Here is a 21160-nt window from a genome sequence, read left to right as displayed (position 1 = left end):
GACAAATCCCATTAAACATTCAAATCCAAATGTAGTGGCTTATGATAGAATACGTCAATCACCTTCCACTCTTGTAACCTCAGTGTGACAGTGAAATAGTATTTGAGAATCCAGACAGGCTATACTTTTAATAGTTCATTTCAGGAGGTTTTTTAACTAACTATATTGAGCCGTTTTAATCTTAATAAAATTTGCTAATAGAAGTACCCTTAATTTATATTGTCATATTTGTTCAGCAATAGTTTAATAAATAGGACCAAGTGAGAAATCTGCTCACTGAGCACTTTTCTTTTGTCTTTCATCTCTTTGCTGAGAAACTCTAAAATACTAATTAAAACCTAAGAGCTGAATAAAAAAAAAATAAATACACTAACAAATGTCATGCTTGTGCTAAATTAAAGGTCATCCCAGTAGAAACTGAGCTGCTGTCCTTTTTATGTAATTTCCTCCAGAATAAGTGGCTCGCTAAATAATGTCTTCATTCTTAGTTAGCACACTAAACCTGGCAATGCTCATTTGTCATTTGGCTTTGGTTCTTTATAGCCAACATTCAAACTATAGGCCTGATCCAATGGCTATTGAAATCAAAGCAAGACATACATTGACTTCAGTGGGCATTGGTTCAGGCCTTCAAAGCCAGATTTTTAAAGGTGATTAGGTGCCTAAAGATGTAATAAGGCACCTAGTGGGATGATCAAACGTGCCTAGACACCTCACTCATTCATTTCAGAAATAGGTTTGAAAATCTGGCCATGACTTCAATGGGAGTTGAGGGTGCTCAGCACTGTATAAGCATGTTGCTGCCTCCTCCCATTCCTTGTTTCCAGATACTAAATGGATATCAATGAAGCTAAAAATATATAATATTTTTTCAGTATTACTTTTCCAAGTAAGCAGTTGCTGTAATTGCGACAGATATAGTACGCAATGGTGAATGTGAAGAGGGGTGGCCTGTCCAGTTGCAAAACAATCTGTTTTAAAATGTGGTGCATGCTATGGGAAAGTTTGGAAATGTATGCTGAAGGATTTCTCCTAAGCACTCTTGTGATTATTAGGCCTAAAAATTTACCACAGTTGTAAGCTCCTATGTAAAAAGCATATGCATGTTCATAAGATGTCAATATAAGATAAACATAAGAACATAAGAATGGCCATACTGGGTCAGACCAAAGGTCCATCCAGTCCAGTATCTGGTCTACCGACAGTGGCCAATACAGATGCCCCAGAGGAATGATCAAGTGGTAATGATTCAATAGGTAATGATCAAGTGATCTCTCTCATGCCATCCATCTCCACCCTCTGACAAACAGAGGCTAGGGATACCATTCCTTACCCATCCTGCCTAATAGCCATTAATGGACTTAACCTCCATGAATTTATCTAGTTCTCTTTTAAAACCTGTCATAGTGCTAGCCTTCACAACCTCAGGCATTCCACAGATTGACTGTGCGCTGAGTGAAGAAGAACTTCCTTTTATTTCTTTTAAACCTGCTACTCATTAATTTCGTTTGGTGGTCCTAGTTCTTATATTATGGGAACAAGTAAATAACTTTTCCTTATTCACTTTCTCCACACCACTCATGATTTTATATAGCTCTATCATATACCCCCTTAGTCTCCTCTTTTCCTAGCCTCTTTAATCTCTCCTCATATGGGACCCGTTCCAAACCCCTAATCATTTTAGTTGCCTTTTTCTGAACCTTTTCTAATGCCAGTATATCTTTTTTGAGATGAGGGGACCACATCTGTATGCAGTAGTCAAGATGTGGACATACCATAGATTTATATAAGGGCAATAAGATATTCTCCGTCTTATTCTCTATCCCTTTTTTAATGATTCCGAACATCCCATTTGCTTTTTTGACTGCCACTGCACACTGTGTGGATGTCTTCAGAGAACTATCCACGATGACTCCAAGATCTTTCTCCTGATTAGTTGTAGCTTAATTAGTCCCCATCATATTGTATGTATAGTTGGGGCTATTTTTTCCAATGTGCATTACTTTACATTTATCCACATTAAATTTCATTTGCCATTTTGTTGCCCAATCACTTAGTTTTGTGAGATCTTTTTGAAGTTCTTGACAATCTGCTTTCATCTTAACTATCTTGAGCAGTTTAGTATCGTCTGCAAAACACCTCACTGTTTACCCCTTTCTCCAGATCATTTATGAAAAGTTGAATAGGATTGGTCCTAAGACTGACCCATGGGGACCACCACTAGTTACCCCTCTCCATTCTGAAAATGTACCATTTATTCCTACCCTTTGTTCCCTGTCTTTTAACCAGTTCTCAATCCATGAAAAGATCTTCCCTCTTATCCCTTGACAACTTAATTTATGTAAGAGTCTTTAGTGAGGGACCTTGTCAAATGCTTTCTGGAAATCTAAGTACACTATGTCCATGGGATCCCCCTTGTCCACATGTTTGTTGACCCCCCTCAAAGAACTCTAATAGATTAGTAAGACTTGATCTCCCTTTACAGAAACCATGTTGAGTTTTCCACAACAATTTATGTTCTTCTATGTGTCTGACAATTTTATTCTTTACTATTGTTTCAACTAATTTGCCCAGTACTGACGTTAGACTTACCAGTCTGTAATTGACAGAGCCCTTTTTAAATATAACTTTTGCCTGCTTGGAAATTAGTTATGGTCAAGTTGTTCTCAATAATGAATGTTATGAACAAGTGCAAGAGAACCAGATAGAGACACTGGATTAGTCCAAACAACAAGGACCTGCTGATATGGTTCAAGGACTGTTGAAATCATGATGGTAAAACCAGAAGATTTGGTCCATTAATTTCTGGCTTCACAATTGGTGAGACAGATATTAGGCCTAACTGGTGGACAAAATATTGAGGTGATGAACTATGTAGGCCACCTTTTCCTCCACGACACAAGGAGAAGACCAGACTAACTGATTTTTTTCCTCAGAAGAAGGTCCCTAGGGTTTGCTCTTGTTCAAGAAATTTTGTTTTTCACTTGTGAGTCCTGAAAATCACTATATCATTATGACATCCAACACTCAGCCCATCAGTGGGGATACCTACTTCCCAGCACCGCTATCAAAGCTGATTCCCCACTCTGGTACCTTGAGTGCAGAGGGTGGGGGCCCACAAGGATTTTAAAAATTAATACATTCCACTCCAGGCTTGTATTAAACTCCCAAGCTTTTATCTGACCTTGGCTTGGTAAACATTGACACCATCCAAATGCAAAACTCCTTTTTGAGCCAGAAAGGCGCACTTGGGAATTCCTTCCTGTGGGGTACCCTCAAGTCCTTTCTCACACTCACACACTCTCACACACACACTCCGGGGAAGAGCGTAGTAAGAAAACCAAAGGAAATCAGCTGTTGCCACCAGCTAATTAAACAACATATGCACAAACCTCTTAGGACACCAAAAATCCAATCCTGTTCTTAAAAAAGGTAAATTTTATTAAAACAAAAAGAAAGAGGATACATCTGAAACTTAGGCTTTTGCTAGATTTTAAAAGAGCAATTCCAAAAATTAAGTACCCAAAATAGCTTTCTTGGGGGTTCAACTTAAAGGTTATGAGCAAAACAAGCACATCTGGGGTTAGCACAGAGGAATTCACAAGCCAATAAGAAATAAAAGATATAACCCTAATGGCGTCTTTCTAGACATCCCCTGATTACTTACATATTTGGGGTTTCGGATATGTAAGGTTTTGATACTTTTTGATACTTTTTCGTACCTGGTTTTAAAGCTTTTTGCAGCATAACTGAAGCCCTGTCCTGCTCTCTCCCCTCTCTCTGAAGAGCAACAGACACAAAAGGAAAGGTTTTTCCCCATTTTAAAAAGTTCTATCCTTCCCATTAGCTCTTTTGGTCAGGTGCTCACTCCCTTTTCTTTACCTGCGGGACTTTTTAACCCTTTACAGGTAAAGCAAGCAAAGAACAGCCACCAAGTGGGACTTTATAGCTGGGTGTTCATAAAAGGGAGCTATCTCCCTTCATTTATCACAACCGCAAACATCTTGTTCTGCCTACCTTCCTTTTGGGTCACTTTCTGTTCCCCCTGCTTTCTCCTCTCTCTCACTCGCTCAGCTTTTCATCAAATCCTGAAATCAACTGCACTGCATCAGCCCAGAGAGATAAGATGATCACAATCCTGTCCTGTCTAAGGAGAAAGGATCCAACCAGATGATGTCCCTGACCAGAATATGAACTAGAATCCAAGCAACATGTGTTGTGGTCAGCCTAACACCCAAAGCATCCATTTGTGGTCAGCCTAACACCCAAAGCCGTCCAGTGTTCAAAAAACCATCAACTAAAGCCATAATTCCTCTCTTTTTTCTATCCTTTCTCCTCCACCTTGTATCTGTCTGTCTGTTAGAAACAGAAGTGAATACTCTTCGCATATCAGGACTGAGAGTAAAATTAACCCTTTCCTTTTCATAAAAGAACGGATGTTAATAAAAGTAAGGGACTTTGATACTTTGCCTCCAAAAAGAGAGATTTTAAAGTTTCTGATTACATTTGTTTTGCATAATCACTCAATTTTTTTCCAATATAAACACTTGTTTTAATTTCTTTTTCTTTCTTGTGTTCGATCAATAAACTTCCAATTTTAGAATGAATTATTTTGGATGTTTGAGGGATTTGTGATGAAAGAGGGGACTTCAGGCTGGGGCTCAGAGTTGGAGTGCAGGGGGTTGGGGTGAGGGCTCTGGCTGGGGGGGCCAGGGATTAGGGGTTGAGGGTTCAGGAGGGGGCTCAGGGCTGGATAGGGGGTTGGGGTATGGGAGGGGGTTCAGGGTGCGTGGGCCCAGTGGTGCTTACCACAACTCCTAGGAAGTGGCCACCAGGTCCCTACAGCCCCTAAGTGCATAGGCAACCAGGGAGGCTCTGCACACTGTCCTTGTGCCTGCAGGCACCGCCTCCGCAGCTCCCATTGGTTGCATTTCCTGGTCAATGGGAACTGCGGAGCCAGCACTCGGGGTAGGGACAGCACACAGAGCCTCCCTGACGATCCACATGCCTGGGGACCACCAGGACCTGGTGGCTGTTTCCGGGAACAATGAGCAGCTAGGGCAGGCAGGGAGCCTGCCTTAGCCCCGGGCCCCTGCTGCGCCACTGACTGGACTTCTAACACTCAGGTCGGCAGTGCCGACCGGTGCCACCAGAGTCCTTTTTGACGAGCGTTCTGGAAGAAAACCAGACACCTGGCAACTCTAAATACAGCAGAAGTAAGTGGCCCTGAAGAGCAAAGTTCAGCTTTAGCAAGGAATATTGTACATGTAACAAAATACAAACCATCAGCTGTGCTGAATATATGAAAAGATATCAGTTGACAATACTTTTTCCTGCCAGCAATGGAATAGTAGACTCAAAACTCACTCAGAGAATGGGCTGCTTATGAAGCAGCTATGAAAGTTACAGGAGAAAGTCCCTGGAAAATCTAGTTCTATTTGGATCACTTTGAACAGAAAGTATTTAAACTATGAATTGAAAATGCTCCCTTATCAAAGATCCAAGTAGTACTGACATTTTAAAAACTGATCTGATTGATTCAGATTATCCTGATCATCCAGTTTACATGAAAGGTTTTTGTCTTTTTGAGGTAATTCAGTGGTCTAACTATACACTCATTCAAATGGAAAATAAGGAGAAAGAGGATTGTTCAGACTTTGAGAAATCGAAGCATTTCATTTAAAAAAAAACACCACTCCCCACACACCCTTAGGTTATAAAATCAGCTGCTAATATTCCAAATGTGTGCTAGTAAAGTCATACTTTTTAGTTGCAATACTCCATATTTGAACCCTGTAGAAAAGAAGAATCTCTCAGTGGAAATCACACAGCTTGCTAGTACAATTACAATGCAATTATACATCCATTGACTAACCCAACTTTCAGAGACTGCTCAATCCAATCCAATCAGCCACCTTAGGCAAAACTTCAGTCTGCCACCAGTCCTCTTCTATTCCTTTAGTAGTCTGTGGGAAACTCCCAAGTGCCTCCCTCACTGCTGCCATCTCTACCCCCCGAACCTCATGCATCTGCATTAGATGATGATGGGGCAGACTCCGGCCCACGGCTACCAAGGCCTCTGGGCCCTGGTGAGAGACTCTGAGAGATGGGAATAGTCGAACATTCAGGCACCAGCAGGAAGGCAGCTCCCAGGGCCCCAGTTAACTGTCAGCCTTATGTCCCTACCCCACATGAGGCCACCCAGGCTGAAGGTGCAGACCTCCCTCACACAGGGGGCAGTTGGCTCCTTCCCACTGGACAGAGTGGGGATCTCCACACTTTGGTCCCCACACCTGACTCCCCCTGCTCAGCCCCACACCTTGCATTGCCAGTCCTCCACCTGGCCCCAAGCAACCCTTGCACCTTTATGGATGAGGTCCTTGCTGTCCAGCTTGCAGCCTGTATCACAGTTCAGGGCACATGTATTTCCCCTCAGTGGTCCCGCCAGGGCCACCAACTCTCAGGCTTCCAGCTCCCCAGTCGTTCCCTCTCATGGGTGGAAACCTGCATCTCATTCCCTTCTGACTGGGGTGTTTCTAGACTGCACAGTTCCCTGCCTTCACTGTGTTATTCCCAACATACCTGCTTGCTTGCTCTTCAGAGACTGTTAATGGTCTTACTGCCCATGGTTATAGATACTGCACAGCTCTCTTTATGCTAGCCTATTTTATTCTTAAGGTAAAAGCATCACAGTGGAAACAAATTAAATACAATAAAAGAACCTACATCTGTACTAATAAGTTTGCCAGAGGTTCCCCTCCCCCACTTCACTCTGATAAGAGTTCTGATTGTCTATTAGTCCTTCCAATTCCTCCCTAAAGATTAGGGGTCCACCTTGGACCAGAAGTACTGTCCATTTGGTGGATCAGAAAAGAGGCCATGAGCCAGTTTAAAACCAGGCTATTTCCTTTCTTTGTCTGTTGGTCCCTGGAGACTCCAGTTTGAACCAGTATATTCAAAACTCTTTAGGGGGTGGTGTTTCTCTGGAGATGTTCCAAACTGCATGAGTTTGCCTAATCACCCTCCATCCCCATTCTCCTATTTATATTTTTCATGACCACACATTCACGATCCCTCAACAACACATAAACAATTGCATTTTTAATACAATGGACCCCAATGTTATTAAACCTAGTTCAATAAGGTTTAACGTAATTCACTGAAGCTTATTCAGGACATTGTCACTCTGTCACAGTTAGGCCCCTCTCCCTGACCAATTTCAGAGACCTGCTGCAAACAATGGAGGGACTACAGTTGCCCCAAAAAAATTGCAAGAACCTTATATAAAGCAAAGTGTTAGCAATGCCTATATTTAGGTTGCCTACAAGGTACCTCTATAATTAAGGTTTGGTTATTGAAGGGATCTATGAGATCGGTCATTCTAAAAGCAATATCAGAAATCAGTCCATAGACAAAATTATTGGAAAATTTGATCACAGTGAAGAAGCATAATCGAGGTCAAAAAGTAGAGTCACTTATGTGAAAATGAAGCAATTCTCAGCTATTGATTGTGGTATTTCAATTCACAAGGACTAAGTTTACTAGCAGATACAGGTATGATAATTTCAGGTTTCAGAGTAGCAGCCGTGTTAATCTGTATTCGCAAAAAGAAAAGGAGTACTTGTGGCACCTTAGAGACTAACAAATTTATTAGAGCATAAGCTTTCGTGAGCTACAGCTCACTTCATCGGATGCATTTGGTGGAAAAAACAGAGGAGAGATTTATATACACACACAGAGAACATGAAACAATGGGTTTATCATACACACTGTAAGGAGAGTGATCACTTAAGATAAGCCATCACCAGCAGCGGGGGGGGGGGGGAGAGGAGGAAAACCTTTCATGGTGACAAGTAAGGTAGGCTAATTCCAGCAGTTAACAAGAATATCAGAGGAACAGTGGGGGGTGGGGTGGGAGGGAGAAATACCATGGGGAAATAGTTTTACTTTGTGTAATGACTCATCCATTCCCAGTCTCTATTCAAGCCTAAGTTAATTGTATCCAGTTTGCAAATTAATTCCAATTCAGCAGTCTCTCGTTGGAGTCTGTTTTTGAAGCTTTTTTGTTGAAGAATAGCCACTCTTAGGTCTGTAATCGAGTGACCAGAGAGATCGAAGTGTTCTCCAACTGGTTTTTGAATGTTATAATTCTTGACGTCTGATTTGTGTCCATTCATTCTTTTACGTAGAGACTGTCCAGTTTGGCCAATGTACATGGCAAGGGGCATTGCTGGCACATGATGGCATATATCACATTGGTAGATGCGCAGGTGAACGAGCCTCTGATAGTGTGGCTGATGTGATTAGGCCCTATGATGGTATCCCCTGAATAGATATGTGGACAGGGTTGGCAACGGGCTTTGTTGCAAGGATAGGTTCCTGGGTTAGTGGTTCTGTTGTGTGGTGTGTGGTTGCTGGTGAGTATTTGCTTCAGATTGGGGGGCTGTCTGTAAGCAAGGACTGGTCTGTCTCCCAAGATCTGTGAGAGTGATGGGTCGTCCTTCAGGATAGGTTGTAGATCCTTGATGATGCGTTGGAGAGGTTTTAGTTGGGGGCTGAAGGCGATGGCTAGTGGCGTTCTGTTGTTTTCTTCGTTGGGCCTGTCCTGTAGTAGGTGACTTCTGGGTACTCTTCTGGCTCTGTCAATCTGTTTCTTCACTTCAGCAGGTGGGTATTGTAGTTGTAGGAATGCATGATAGAGATCTTGTAGGTGTTTGTCTCTGTCTGAGGGGTTGGAGCAAATGCGGTTATATCGTAGAGCTTGGCTGTAGACAATGGATCGAGTGGTGTGATCTGGATGAAAGCTAGAGGCATGTAGGTAGGAATAGCGGTCAGTAGGTTTCCGATATAGGGTGGTGTTTATGTGACCATCGCTTATTAGCACCGTAGTGTCCAGGAAGTGGATCTCTTGTGTGGACTGGTCCAGGCTGAGGTTGATGGTGGGATGGAAATTGTTGAAATCATGGTGGAATTCCTCAAGAGCTTCTTTTCCATGGGTCCAGATGATGAAGATGTCATCAATGTAGCGCAAGTAGAGTAGGGGCATTAGGGGACGAGAGCTGAGGAAGCGTTGTTCTAAGTCAGCCATAAAAATGTTGGTATACTGTGGGGCCATGCGGGTACCCATCACAGTGCCGCTGATTTGAAGGTATACGTTGTCACCAAATGTGAAATAGTTATGGGTGAGGACAAAGTCACAAAGTTCAGCCACCAGTTTAGCCGTGACAGTATCGGGGATACTGTTCCTGACGGATTGTAGTCCATCTTTGTGTGGAATGTTGGTGTAGAGGTATGATCATGTTATTTTTAAGAAAGACACCCCCTTACCTTGCTCTTTCCTTCAGGAAAACACTTACAGGATTACACATTTTCAGCACTGGAGCCATCTAAAGTTCATGAAGATAAGAGAAAGTATGCACCCCACTTTCAAGATACTGTACTACCCCTTTTATAAAATTCAAAAATAAGCAAAAGAAAAACGTCAAGAGTCTATGTAAATGAGAAGTACCCAATGGGCTTTTATTGTGAGTTTCATGGTATTTGTCATTCTTCTCAGAGCCCCAGCTCCTGGAGTCCTGTGATTACATGAGAATCTCACTTTTTAAACCAATGAAAGCTAAGCTTCTAGCCCTCGTGGTTGCAGAGAAAACCTGTAAACATGATCCAATGAAGCCTAAAGGCTCAGAAACCAAAATGTAAACACTTTAAATAAAATCATGATTTTAAGCCAATCTCATGATTTTTTATTTGCGGGGGACAGTTAGGTGGAAGCTGATTCATTATGTTTGGATGGTTAGGTTTGGCTATATGCATTTATTCCCTTCCTCACTTACTATCACCCCATGCAACATCAGTCTTCTCACCCCACAATTTCCTAACAAAGTTTCTGTCTACTAATAGCAGCTATTGTTTGGTTGATTTTCAGCAACAAAGTGTTTCAGAGTAGCAGCCGTGTTAGTCTGAATTCACAAAAAAAAAAAAAAAAAAAAAGTAATTGTGGACCTTAGAGACTAACAAATTTATTAGAGCATAAGCTTCCATGGGCTACAGCCCACTTCATCGGATGCATAGAACGGAACATAGAGTAAGAAGATATTTATATACATTCAGAGAAGATGGAATTTGCCATACAAACTGTAAGAGGCTAATTAATTAAGATGCTCTATTATCAGCAGGAGAAAAAAAACTTTTGTAGTGATAATCAAGATGCCCATTTAGACAGTTGACAAGAAGGTGTGAGGATACTTAACATGTGGAAATAGATTCAATATGTGTAATGAACCAGCCACTCCCAGTCTCTATTCAAACCCAAGTTAGTGGTATCTAGTTTGCATATTAATTCGCTCAGCAGTTTCCTGTTGGAGTCTGTTTTTGAAGCTTTTCTGTTGCAGAATTGCCACCCTTAAGTCTTTTAGTGAGTGGCCAGAGAAGTTGAAGTGTTCTCCTACCAATTTTTGAATGTTATGACTCCTGATGTCAGATTTGTGTCCATTTATTCTTTTGCGTAGAGTCTGTCCGGTTTGGCCAATGTACATGGCAGAGGGGCATTGCTGGCACATGATGGCATATATCACATTGGTATATATCTTCTTACTATATGTTCCATTCAATCCATCCAATGAAGTGGGCTGTAGCCCACGAAAGCTTATGCTCCAATAAATTTGTTAGCAAAGAAGTAGTACATTTTTTCAGCAGATATTTAAAGTGTGGACAACGTGTCCTACTAAATTATAACAATTTTGAGGAAGATCAAATTACTAAATGCTGTATTAAATCACTCTCCCAATATTTTTCAATAGAAACGATGTATGCAGCTTTTAATAATTTGAACCATCTTAACATTGTTATAATTTAGTAATTATTTTGTTCATAGGGCAGCAAGACAAAAATTTGCAATGACAATTCACCAAAAACCAAGTGAATCACAGTGCCTCAATCTCAAGGTCAATCAATCTGTAAGCAAGACAGGACCTGTTCTTGTCACACCGCTAAAGAACACAGGGCAGTCAGGCAGGCTGCAGCCCACTCCTCATGAGATGTTGCCAGGCATTAAATGGGGGTGGAAAATGAGAGAAGACAGAGTGTGCCGGGTAGGAGGGGAAGCCATGTGACTACCACACAACAACTCTTCCAAAGAGAGACTAACAAATGACTTTGAGAAAGGAAGGGCAGCCCCAATCTTAAGTCCCCAGACACCTAAGTAGAACTGGGGATCAACAGGAGCCCCATTCTCCATCCCCTGAACTTCTTCACAAGGCTATGGAGTAATGGGAGCTGCCTGGAAGTGGGAGGCATCATGTCCCCATCTTTTCTTCCTGGATCCCTTTAAAGTATCTGGGGAGTACTTAACAGCAGCAGGTGCATGCATCCTACACTAGGCCCTTTCAGCTGGGACAGGAGGGGACAAGATGTACCCCTCTTATCACCTCCCCCTTGCAAGACTGTGGGCACCAGACAGCAGGCAAGAGAAAATACCTCTATAACCTCAAGCCACTCAGAAGGAGAGTAATCAAAAAATCAGTCTGGGAGGAGAAAGAGCTCTACAGACATTCCATGGGACCGGGAGAGGCTGTGACAATACGTCTGCATATAAGAGGAAACAGATAGCACCTATTCCCTTTGAAAAACCAGGAGGCAGCAACCAGACTGGAGCAGGGGAAGACTGAGTTGTCAGCTGCAGAATCAGACTGCAGAGTGGAAAGTGCCCCTCTCCCCATCCCAGTCACTCCTTGAAATCAGACACAGGTGCCCCAGCAACTTAGTCCAATAAGGTCGCCAGGTGTCTGGTTTTTGACCAGAATACCCGGTCGAAAAGGGACCCTGGCGGCTCTGGTCAGCATTGCTCAATGTGTTGGTAAGAGTCCAACTGGCGGCGCTGCACTACCCGGCTCTGTGCAGCTCCCAGGAAGTGGCCGACATACCCAGCTCCTAGGCGAAAGGGCAGCCAGGGAGGCTCTTTGCATTGCCCCTGACTGCAGATGCTGCCCTGAGTGCCAGCTCTGTAGCTCCCAGGGCATGGAGCCACCTAGCTGCTCCTCCGCCTGGGAGTCGGATATGCCGGTCACTTCTTGGGAGTCACCTGAGTCAGCACCACCTGGAGCCTGCGCCCTCCCTTGCACTCCAACCCCCTGCCCAGATGCTGAGCCTCCTCCCCCACACCCCAGCCCCGAGTCCCTTGCTGAACCCCAAACCCCTCATCTCCAGTCCTACCCCAAAGCCCGCATTCCCAGCCAGAGCCCTCATCTCCTCCTGCACCCCAACCCTCTTCCCCAGCCTAGTGAAAGTGAGTGAAGATGGGGGGGAGAGTGAGTGACAGAGTGAGAGGGGATGGAATGAGCAGGTGGGCATGGCCTCGGGAAGGGGCGGGGTGAGGTGTTCTGTTTTCTGCAATTTGAAAATTGGCAACCCTGTCAAGCCCCTCTGCGCTCCAGGAAGAAGACGAGAAACAGCTGTCCTGGCTGCACCGGGTGAAGAGAAGCAACATAGTAAGATCAGCAACTCACACTAAAGAATAGTACATGTATCTGGCAAAAGTGTTCTCCCCTGCTAAGTGGGGAGGGTCCCTCTGATAGCAGCAAGGGAGAGAAATTGGGAAAATGTACTCAAAAACTGCAAGTTAAATTGATTTAGTAGCCCTTGCAGTGAAAGTAACTGGTTTCAAGTTGACAGTGTTCCTTATATGTATATAGCAAGTTAAACCTCAACATTAACAAAAAATTTATCAGGTTCCAGGGGAGGACGAAGATCCTGTTTAGACAATTAAGGATACAGAATATCTAGCAATACATGGGTGTTAAAAACGTATAATTACATTAATGGAATGAAAAGGTCACTGTAAAGGCGTTTAATGCTACAACTACTGAAGCTAAAAATTTAAATAAGTGTATTTTGTTACTGAAAACAGACTTTTAAAGCAATTACTCGTCTAGTCTCAGAATAGTGTCAAAGTGACTCACTACTTAATGAGATTTCAAAATAAACTTATAGATACTTATAGTTTAGAATCTCTCTCTCTCCGTCACTCACTCACTTACACACACACACGGTGGGATTGGTAGTAATGCCTATAAATTAAGGTTGCACAACACTTCCGATTAGATGACCTGTTTTTCAATTGCTTTGAATTTCACCCAACTTTCATCATTTGGGCTGAAATTTTCTATTCTGGGTGTCTATGTCAAGCTGAAATTTTTTGGAATGTTTCAGCCAAAATCATTCAGCGATTTCTGAGAACAACAGGGAAGATATATTATTGTGCCATGTTAAAACATTTAGGTGATGTTTTCTGTGAAAAGCTCTAGTACCCCAATGTTTTGGGGCATGGGCTTTAAATTTGGCAGAGGGGTCATCCCCATGAAAATCCACCCAATGTGGTCAAGTTATTAGCGTTGGGCTGTCGGGGGTGGGGAGGGGGAAGAAGCACACTTCACACATGCTCTATAGTGGCTTACTAGAACTTCACAGCTAAATTCCCAGAAGATTCCAGCCACACTGGGCATGCTGTAGCCTGGGGATTTTTCCTGCAACTGCGTGCTGCTGCAGAACGTGCTGGAGGTGACGACCTGAACAATGAGCAGGGAGCCTGTCTCAACTGTGCTCTGAATGAGCCCCCAGCTATGCAGAGGGAGCATGGAAGAGGAAGCTGCTTGGTTTGAATGAAGAGTGGACAAGAGCTGGACTTGCAGCAGGCATAGGGGGAGTAGACAGGGGACATGGACCCTGTGGGGGTTGGGGGAGATTAGGACTGTAGTCTGAGAGGGGATGAGGAGATCGGGAATCTGTGTGGCAAGGGAGATCTGACAGGCAACCAGAGGAGAACAAACTGGATGGGCAAAGAGACAGGATAAAAGAGCCAGAGAAGGAGGGGATGCAGATATTGCATCTGGAGCATAAGAAGGGAGACTGGGAGCCAGCGGGTATGAGGAACATGAATGGGGTGTCTGGCAATAGGGAAAAGGAGAGAGAACAGGTGAGGAGCTGGGAATGGCAACAAGACTGGGACAGGGAGTTTGAAGGGATGAAAGTAGCACTTGCTGGGCAAGGAAACTGGGCCTACCTAGGTGAGAAGAATAGTGCTGAGACAAGGAGTCAGGAGAAGGAAAGAGACACGGACAGGCTGGAGGGGACAGGGCAGAAGTGATCCAAACAAGGCAGAAGAGGTCCAGTAGTGTAAACTCCACTCCAAAGGCTGGAAGGGAACTTCAAGATTCCCGAGTCTCAGCATGCCACTGCTATCAGCAAATATATGAGAAATCCTCTGGTAAAGTGACCCATCCCCCCTTAGTGATGGTCCATGTGGAAGATGACAACCTACTATTTCTATTATTTACTCCTTTAGCGCAAGGGGCATAGTTCTTTGCTGTAGATCTAAAAGTTCAGACCTTGATGATGATCCATGTGGGCATCAACATGCTCATTAATTATCTGGAAAACGGAGTGAACAGTAAAGTGGCAAAGTTTGTAGATCACACAAAATTATTCAAGATATTAAAGTCTAAAGCAGACTGCGAGGAGTTTTTACGGGATCTCACAAAACTGGGTGAGACCAGGCAACAAAATGACAGATGAAATTCAACACTACTAAGTGCAAAGTAATGCGCACTGGAAAAAATAATACTAACTATGCATATACAATGATGGGTTCTAAATTAGCTGTTACCATACAGAGAAGTTCTTGGAGTCACCATGGATAGATATATGAAATTTCTTAATTTCTCCTTAATGCACAACAGTGGTAAAAAAAAAAAAAGTTAACAGAAGGTTAGGAAATATTAGCAAATGGATAGAATATAAGACACAAAATATCATAATGCCACTATATAAAAGTATGAATGGTGTGGAAAGAGTGACTAGAGAGTTGTTATCCACAATTGCCCACAATACAAAAAAAGGGGTCACCCAATGAAATTAATTGGCAGCAGTTTAATACAAACAAGAGAAAGTACTTTTTCACACAAAGCACCTGTGGAACTCATTGACATGGGAAATTATAATGGCCAAAAGTATAAGCAGCCTTAAAAAAGAATTATACAAGTTCATGGAAGAAAGCATCTTGGCTAATAGCCTTTGATGGACCTCAAGGATGCAACCCCATGCTCAGGGCAACCCTAAACCTCTGACTACAGAACACGGGAATGGAAGACAGGAGTGGATCACTCTAGAATTGCCCTGTTCTCTACACTCCCCCCTGAAGCTCTGGTATGAGCCACTGTCAGAGACAGGATACTGGGAAACATGGGCCATACTGACCCAGTATGGTAGCTCTTATCTTCTAATATGATGCCACATAATGCAATTCCCACTTTTTCAGTTTGCTTTTTTTAAAAACCTAAGAAATTACAGACACAAACCCCTATACCTCTGTTAAAAGAACACTCTTAAAAAGTCCAGACTCCAGATTAAAGACAAAAACTAAATTATACTCTTAATTAGAAAAAATTGAAAATAATATTCACACTTACAAAAATTATGGATATTTTAATAGCATGATATGCAATTAAAGTACATTATGTGCATTTCAAAAAATATAAATCTCATCCTTTTCAAAGACTCAGATTTAAATTGTAACTTGCTCAGCATGGAACCTGCAACCATTTTTTTTCTTGAAGTTACATCATATTTCTTAGTGATTTTATAAGGGAAGGAAAATGTGAAGGTAAACTTACTCGGAAATAATCACTGCATGCTGCAAGAACTGCCTTATGGGCATGGAATTTCTGTTCTTCTGCAATGAGGGTGATGTCACAAAGTATACCATCGCTTCTTTGTTGGTTCAGGGCTGCCAAGACAGCATCATTATGTGAATTGGATTGGCAAAGCCTTTGACCTGTCAGCATTTCTTGAATACTGCAAATGAAGGAAACAAAGAGATTCTATCAACAAACATAAGACCCATCTCTGAGGCTCAGTAGTTAATGCTGATCAACATTTCTGGTTAAAAAAAAATAAAGCAGCTTGTGCCCAAACAGAGAGACGCTTGTATGTGGTATGTTTAGCACAGGAAAAGTTTCACATAATTTAGTCTTATTTTGGATAGAAAATATGTTAGATTTACAACAACTCAAAGGCCCTGATTCTTTTCTCCTTTACTCCACTATTAGGTTCAGTGTCCTGATTTATACAAGTGTTAAGTAAGAGGAGTACAAAGGTTTGGGGCTTTATCTTCTCACAGGGCAATAGAAAAACAACCAAAGTGGCCTAAATTAATATATTAGTAGAAAGGAATATTGAACATTCATGTAACCAACTCTACAAATTGTCTGGCTCACGTATTATCACCAAAAACAGTTTCTACTAGTAGTACTTTGTAAAGAATTCTGCTGTGCAAGCCAGAAGAGATTCCATCTAATTTTTCCTTAGCAATGCTGGTTCAGCTGAACTAATGGAGGTAAAAAGTAGTTCCGATTAGTTAAAATTGTCACTAAAAAAAAAGCAGATATGACTCTAAAGCCTCACAAGCAACAGATATGTGATATCAAAATGTTCATTTTTTTTACTATTACTTTTCAGATAATACCTGTAATATAAGGTGTCAAAGCAACAGAACATACTATTCCATTATTCCTTGGTAATATTATAAACGTGGTTTCAACCAATAATTAGTCATTTGCTATCAACTTTTGCTACATTTTCACTTTAAAATATGAGCATATTTTAAAACAAATAAGTAGGGGCTAGATGGCTGAGGAATAAATAAGAGACTAGAGTCTTTCACCTTTAGGTTGCTTCTTTAAACCCAATTCAGAATAACTGTAACTTAAAGTTGCAGATGGCTACTTGGTGATTTGTGTTAAGGGCTCAGGTGACTCTTACATGGTGCTGAGGACCGATACAGGTGCTTTTGCAAAAAACATCTCCTCTAAATAACTCCCTGGTGTTTGGACAAAGCCATGGAGCTGAGCACAAGAAGTCCCTGAGCTTCTGTGCTTCCCTGCCTAGATCTGTCTGATCCAAGTCTCCTCCACTCCAGGAAACTGAAAGGAAAACCAGATCATATGTATATAAAAAATAATAAATACATGGAATGGAGAAATAAAAAAAATCCACATAGAACTGGCCAGATCCTCTGCTGGGCTAAATCATGGGAATTGTATATGAATTTATACCAGCTGAGAGGCTAGTCCTTTATTTAGTTTCACACCAAAGAAATAAGTGCAAAATAATTTCTGACTATTCCGCTTGTGGAATCCTATTTATATATAAAAAAGTACAGTTGTCAGGAAAGACAATCCTGTAAAAGTGATTTCTTGCTGTTTTACATTTATTTCCTTTCTGTAACTTCCATAGGAAATTCACTAAGTCCAGTCAAGATTTATTATTTTAAGCAGTCAGTGCTTAAGTTCAACCTGACAACTGAAAAAGAAAAATCCAATTGTGTTTTTTCAGGTTCATTCTTCAGCACCAACAATAAGGAACCTGGAACCAAAGCAAAACCAGCAATTCTGTTACTGATGCTTGAGGAACAATAGAAGACAGTTCGGTCACGTGCATCCTCCTTTCCCATTTCTAACAGAAATAAAACACTGATTTTGTCCATAAACTCAGCAGAGTTGGAATCAAAAGGAGCAAATATTTGTAATGCACCAACCTCAACTTTTAGTAATTTTTCTGATTACAACCACATACTTACATAGTTGCATGGTATGTACATCTGTATGTTCATTATGGACAGTTTCAACTGAAAGTTATAAACACGAGAGCTTTGATTCACAGGCACACTGTGCCATTTTGTACTATTCTGTGAGTACAAAGTGGCCATAAGCATAGTAGATCTAGGCAGTTCATTATCCCCCATGTCTGAGGGAATCTTCCGGTGTTGGGGTCAAGGCAGAGAGAAAGGATGTATCGTGGGATACCACTGCCAAGTTGGTCCCAGTGAGATGTAGGCAGTGGGAATGAAATAGAGCAGCCTCCAGGGAACCAGGCTGGTGTTCGATCCTGCAGAAATTCCATAGCATGGATATATTTTGTATAGTACCTTCTGTGCAAACATTCCCAAAATGAATTAAATAATAATTATTTCCTTAAGTAAAGTAGTCAGTAAGAAGCATAAACAAGAGAGAAACAGACTGAGGTGTCAAATAGATAAGGAAAAATGGAAATGAGAACTTTGGAAGGGCAAGAAGAGGAAGTGCATGAATAAGAATGCTTTGCAGCCTTCTTATAGATGGCCATTGGGAAAGTGCCCCAATCACAGCAAACAGTTGCCAGCCACCGTTATGGCTGCAGCAGTGCACAACCTCACTGACTCCAAGGGTTTTTTTGTCTACACTTTGGGCATGCACTGGCATTGAAAATGCCCACGGGCAAACTCCTAACGTAGACAAGGACATAAAGAATGAGAAACAACGGGGAACTGGAGAGGATTGTGGCGTTCAAGTAAATTACTACTGTCTCATTCATGCTTCATGTTGTTCATGATAATGGCAACAGCAACTCTTAAAGCAATCTCTTCCAGGTTATAATTTGGAGATGCAGGTGTTAAATGAATGCTTTTGTTAAGGCATCATATGATGACTAATGCTTCAGTGAACACCATGCTAAATGACAATGACATCCTGCACTGTTTTAAAGTACCATACCTGAGGCACCTCTCAGATGGCATCCTTCACGTTTGTTCTTCAGAATCTCAATACTTAAGATCTTGTGGAGGAAGAAGAAAACATTACAGCTAAAAAAGACAGACAGAGAGAAGGTATATTAAAATTTGAAGCAAAGGCAAACTTAGCCTTAAAGGTCAAAACTTTTAGGAGGCCAAACTCAAATTCAACATTTTTTGTCCATCCTTGTTACAAAACGTTATTGGCTAGATTGACCCTGGCCTAGAGATAACTTCCTCCCCTCTTTTCTTCCCCAGCACTTCCCACATAAGCCCAAGTGACAACTGCAGTCACTGAAATCACAGGCATGCTCCCTCCCTGACACTAGGGAGGCATATTACCCAAACAAGGTGGGGAGGCAGTGCAGACTAGCCAGTGCAATACGAGCCTGCAGAGTTGGCTGGCTGGCAGGCAGGGCCACTTAGAATGGTTCAATGTGCATACTCTCCCTGCCCACCAGAAGCTATGGATGGATTACATATCCACAGATAAAATCCATTGTAAAGGTCCTCCCAAGGTTAGTGGGGCTCTGCACTAACCCCTATTCAGAGCGCTGTCTGTATTACTTTCCACCACTGCCCACCAGGTGTGTAATTACAAATTAGTTATTTATTATTGTAAAAGCTCACTGGCTAACTCGCTTTAGCAAAACACTGAAGTATTGGCTGTTAAAGCAAAGAAAAACTTTTCACCAATATAAACCTGTATGGAAATAAACCAAACAAACGTGATGAGATGAGAATGTTGTTGATCTATAGGCTACAACTAATCTTCATCCTGCTCTTCAATTTATATCCACAGAATCATAGACATATAGAGTTGGAATGAACAACAAGAGGCAGGATTGAGTCAACCTAGATCATCCTTGACAGGTGTTTTGTCTAACCTGTTCTTAAAACCCTCCAATGATGGGGATTTCATAATCTCCTAGATAACCAGTTCCAGTGCTTAACTAAATGTATAGCTGGAAAGATTTTCCAATATCCAACCTAGATCTCCCTTGCTGTAAACTAAACTGCTTATTCTTGTCCTACCCTCAGAGAGAACAAAACTGATCATCATCCTCTTTATGACAACCTATTACATTAAAAAACACCTTGAGGATTAACTATAACAAACATAATTTATATGACAACTTGAACTGAAGCATCTAAGTACATTAGAATAGATAGAACCACTTCCAAACTTTGGCAAACTATTACAGATAGCACATTATTCTCCTTCCAATAGCTACTCCTGAGGGAATTCTGCACCACTGTGCATGTGCAGAATTCATGGGTTGTGCAGAATCCCCCTTCCCCCCCGCAGAAAATACATCCTGCAGGAAAGTTGCTGCAGTTACACCTTTTGCCCACCAGGGGCCTCTGTGGTGCCAGAAAAGAACAGCCACTCCTGGGCCAGCCCCAGCTCTGGACAGGGAAAAAAAGAAGTTGCCTTCCTCACAGTGCTCTACTCATGAGACCAGGTCAGGAGGCATGGAATATGGGGCGGGGGTCAGACAGCGTGGGGCACATGGGGCTGCTTGGAGGATCACAGACTTGGGCAGGGGCTGAATTGGAGTGGGGGTACAGGGACATATGGGGATGTGGGAGGGACACATGGGGTGCCGGGCCACATGGGGACAGGAAGGAGGGGGTGCAGGGCCTCATGGGGGGAGGGGGAACTGAATAGGGATGCAGGGACAGGCGGAAATGGGTGACTGAATGAGAAAGACTAGTGGTCAGCCAGGGTCTGCATGGTGGAGGATCCCTAACAATCCCTCCCAAAAAACCCCATTCCATACTTCTCCCACCCACATCCAACAACCCTCCAATTTCACACTCAGTCTCCTTCCCAGCAATTACTTCTCTCTCCTTCAGCTCCTCCATTATCCCTGAGTCCCCTCAGCCTTTGCACTGCTTCTGAATTCTGCACATGCACAGTTGAAAATAGTTCCTACATTATAGTTTAAAGGAATTATAACTCAGTTTTGTAATAATACGCCTAGTAGGGAATCTATTTGTCATAAAACATTCCTGAATCTTTTTTGTTGTCTGTATTGCTACATAGGTGCTGATAGGTATTTTAAAATAAATTACCAAAATAATTGAAACTGGCATGATTATATTGTGTTATTTTGACAAAATGTGCAGAATTTTAAAATATTAGGTGCAGAGTTTCTTGGTGCAGAAGTCTCCCAGAAGTAAATAGCTCATCAAGCCATAATATTTTTTTTCCTTTTCTATCACTGTGAATTACCCATGTGTGTGTGCGTGCATGCGCGCATGCGTAAAATCTGCTCTCTCTGATATTAGACCTTCCTCCTGCTGCCTGATTTAGTCACTGATGCCACAATCTGATGCTTCTGTTATCACATGCTTCCAAGACAATATATTTTGATACCACCAGCATCTATCTGTGACATTATCAAAGAAATTAAGCAGGAGAAAACAGAAGAAAGTGGTTTGCTTATGTTCATTTTGGACCTAATTCTGCCCCCAACCATTGCTTGATTTGTGCCAAGGCTTGAACTGCAGCACCTCCAGGTTTGGCAGTTCATAGCCCTGGTACCTCTGGGTTTG

At 42.1% G+C, this 21160-nt stretch overlaps 1 protein-coding gene across 3 annotated transcripts in view; it reads right to left on the bottom strand.

Annotated features, from left to right (window-relative positions):
- KLHL32 (kelch like family member 32) overlaps positions 1–21160 on the bottom strand; it is a 195435-nt gene that overhangs the window by 127619 nt on the left and 46656 nt on the right. For all 3 annotated transcript variants that reach the window (XR_006279876.1, XR_005291949.2, XM_038395698.2), the window contains exons 2-3: positions 18582–18670; positions 15666–15846 (exon numbers count right to left, since the gene is read on the bottom strand). Coding sequence is in view for 1 of the 3 variants with exons in the window: in XM_038395698.2 (XP_038251626.1) it covers positions 15666–15846; positions 18582–18604 (204 nt within the window). In the remaining 2 variants the exon portion in view is untranslated. The remainder of the gene's footprint in view (positions 1–15665; positions 15847–18581; positions 18671–21160) is intronic.

Source organism: Dermochelys coriacea, chromosome 3 (genome assembly GCF_009764565.3).
Source record: "Dermochelys coriacea isolate rDerCor1 chromosome 3, rDerCor1.pri.v4, whole genome shotgun sequence".
Lineage (NCBI taxonomy): Eukaryota > Metazoa > Chordata > Testudines > Dermochelyidae > Dermochelys > Dermochelys coriacea.
This window is presented reverse-complemented; position numbering and strand designations above follow the sequence as displayed.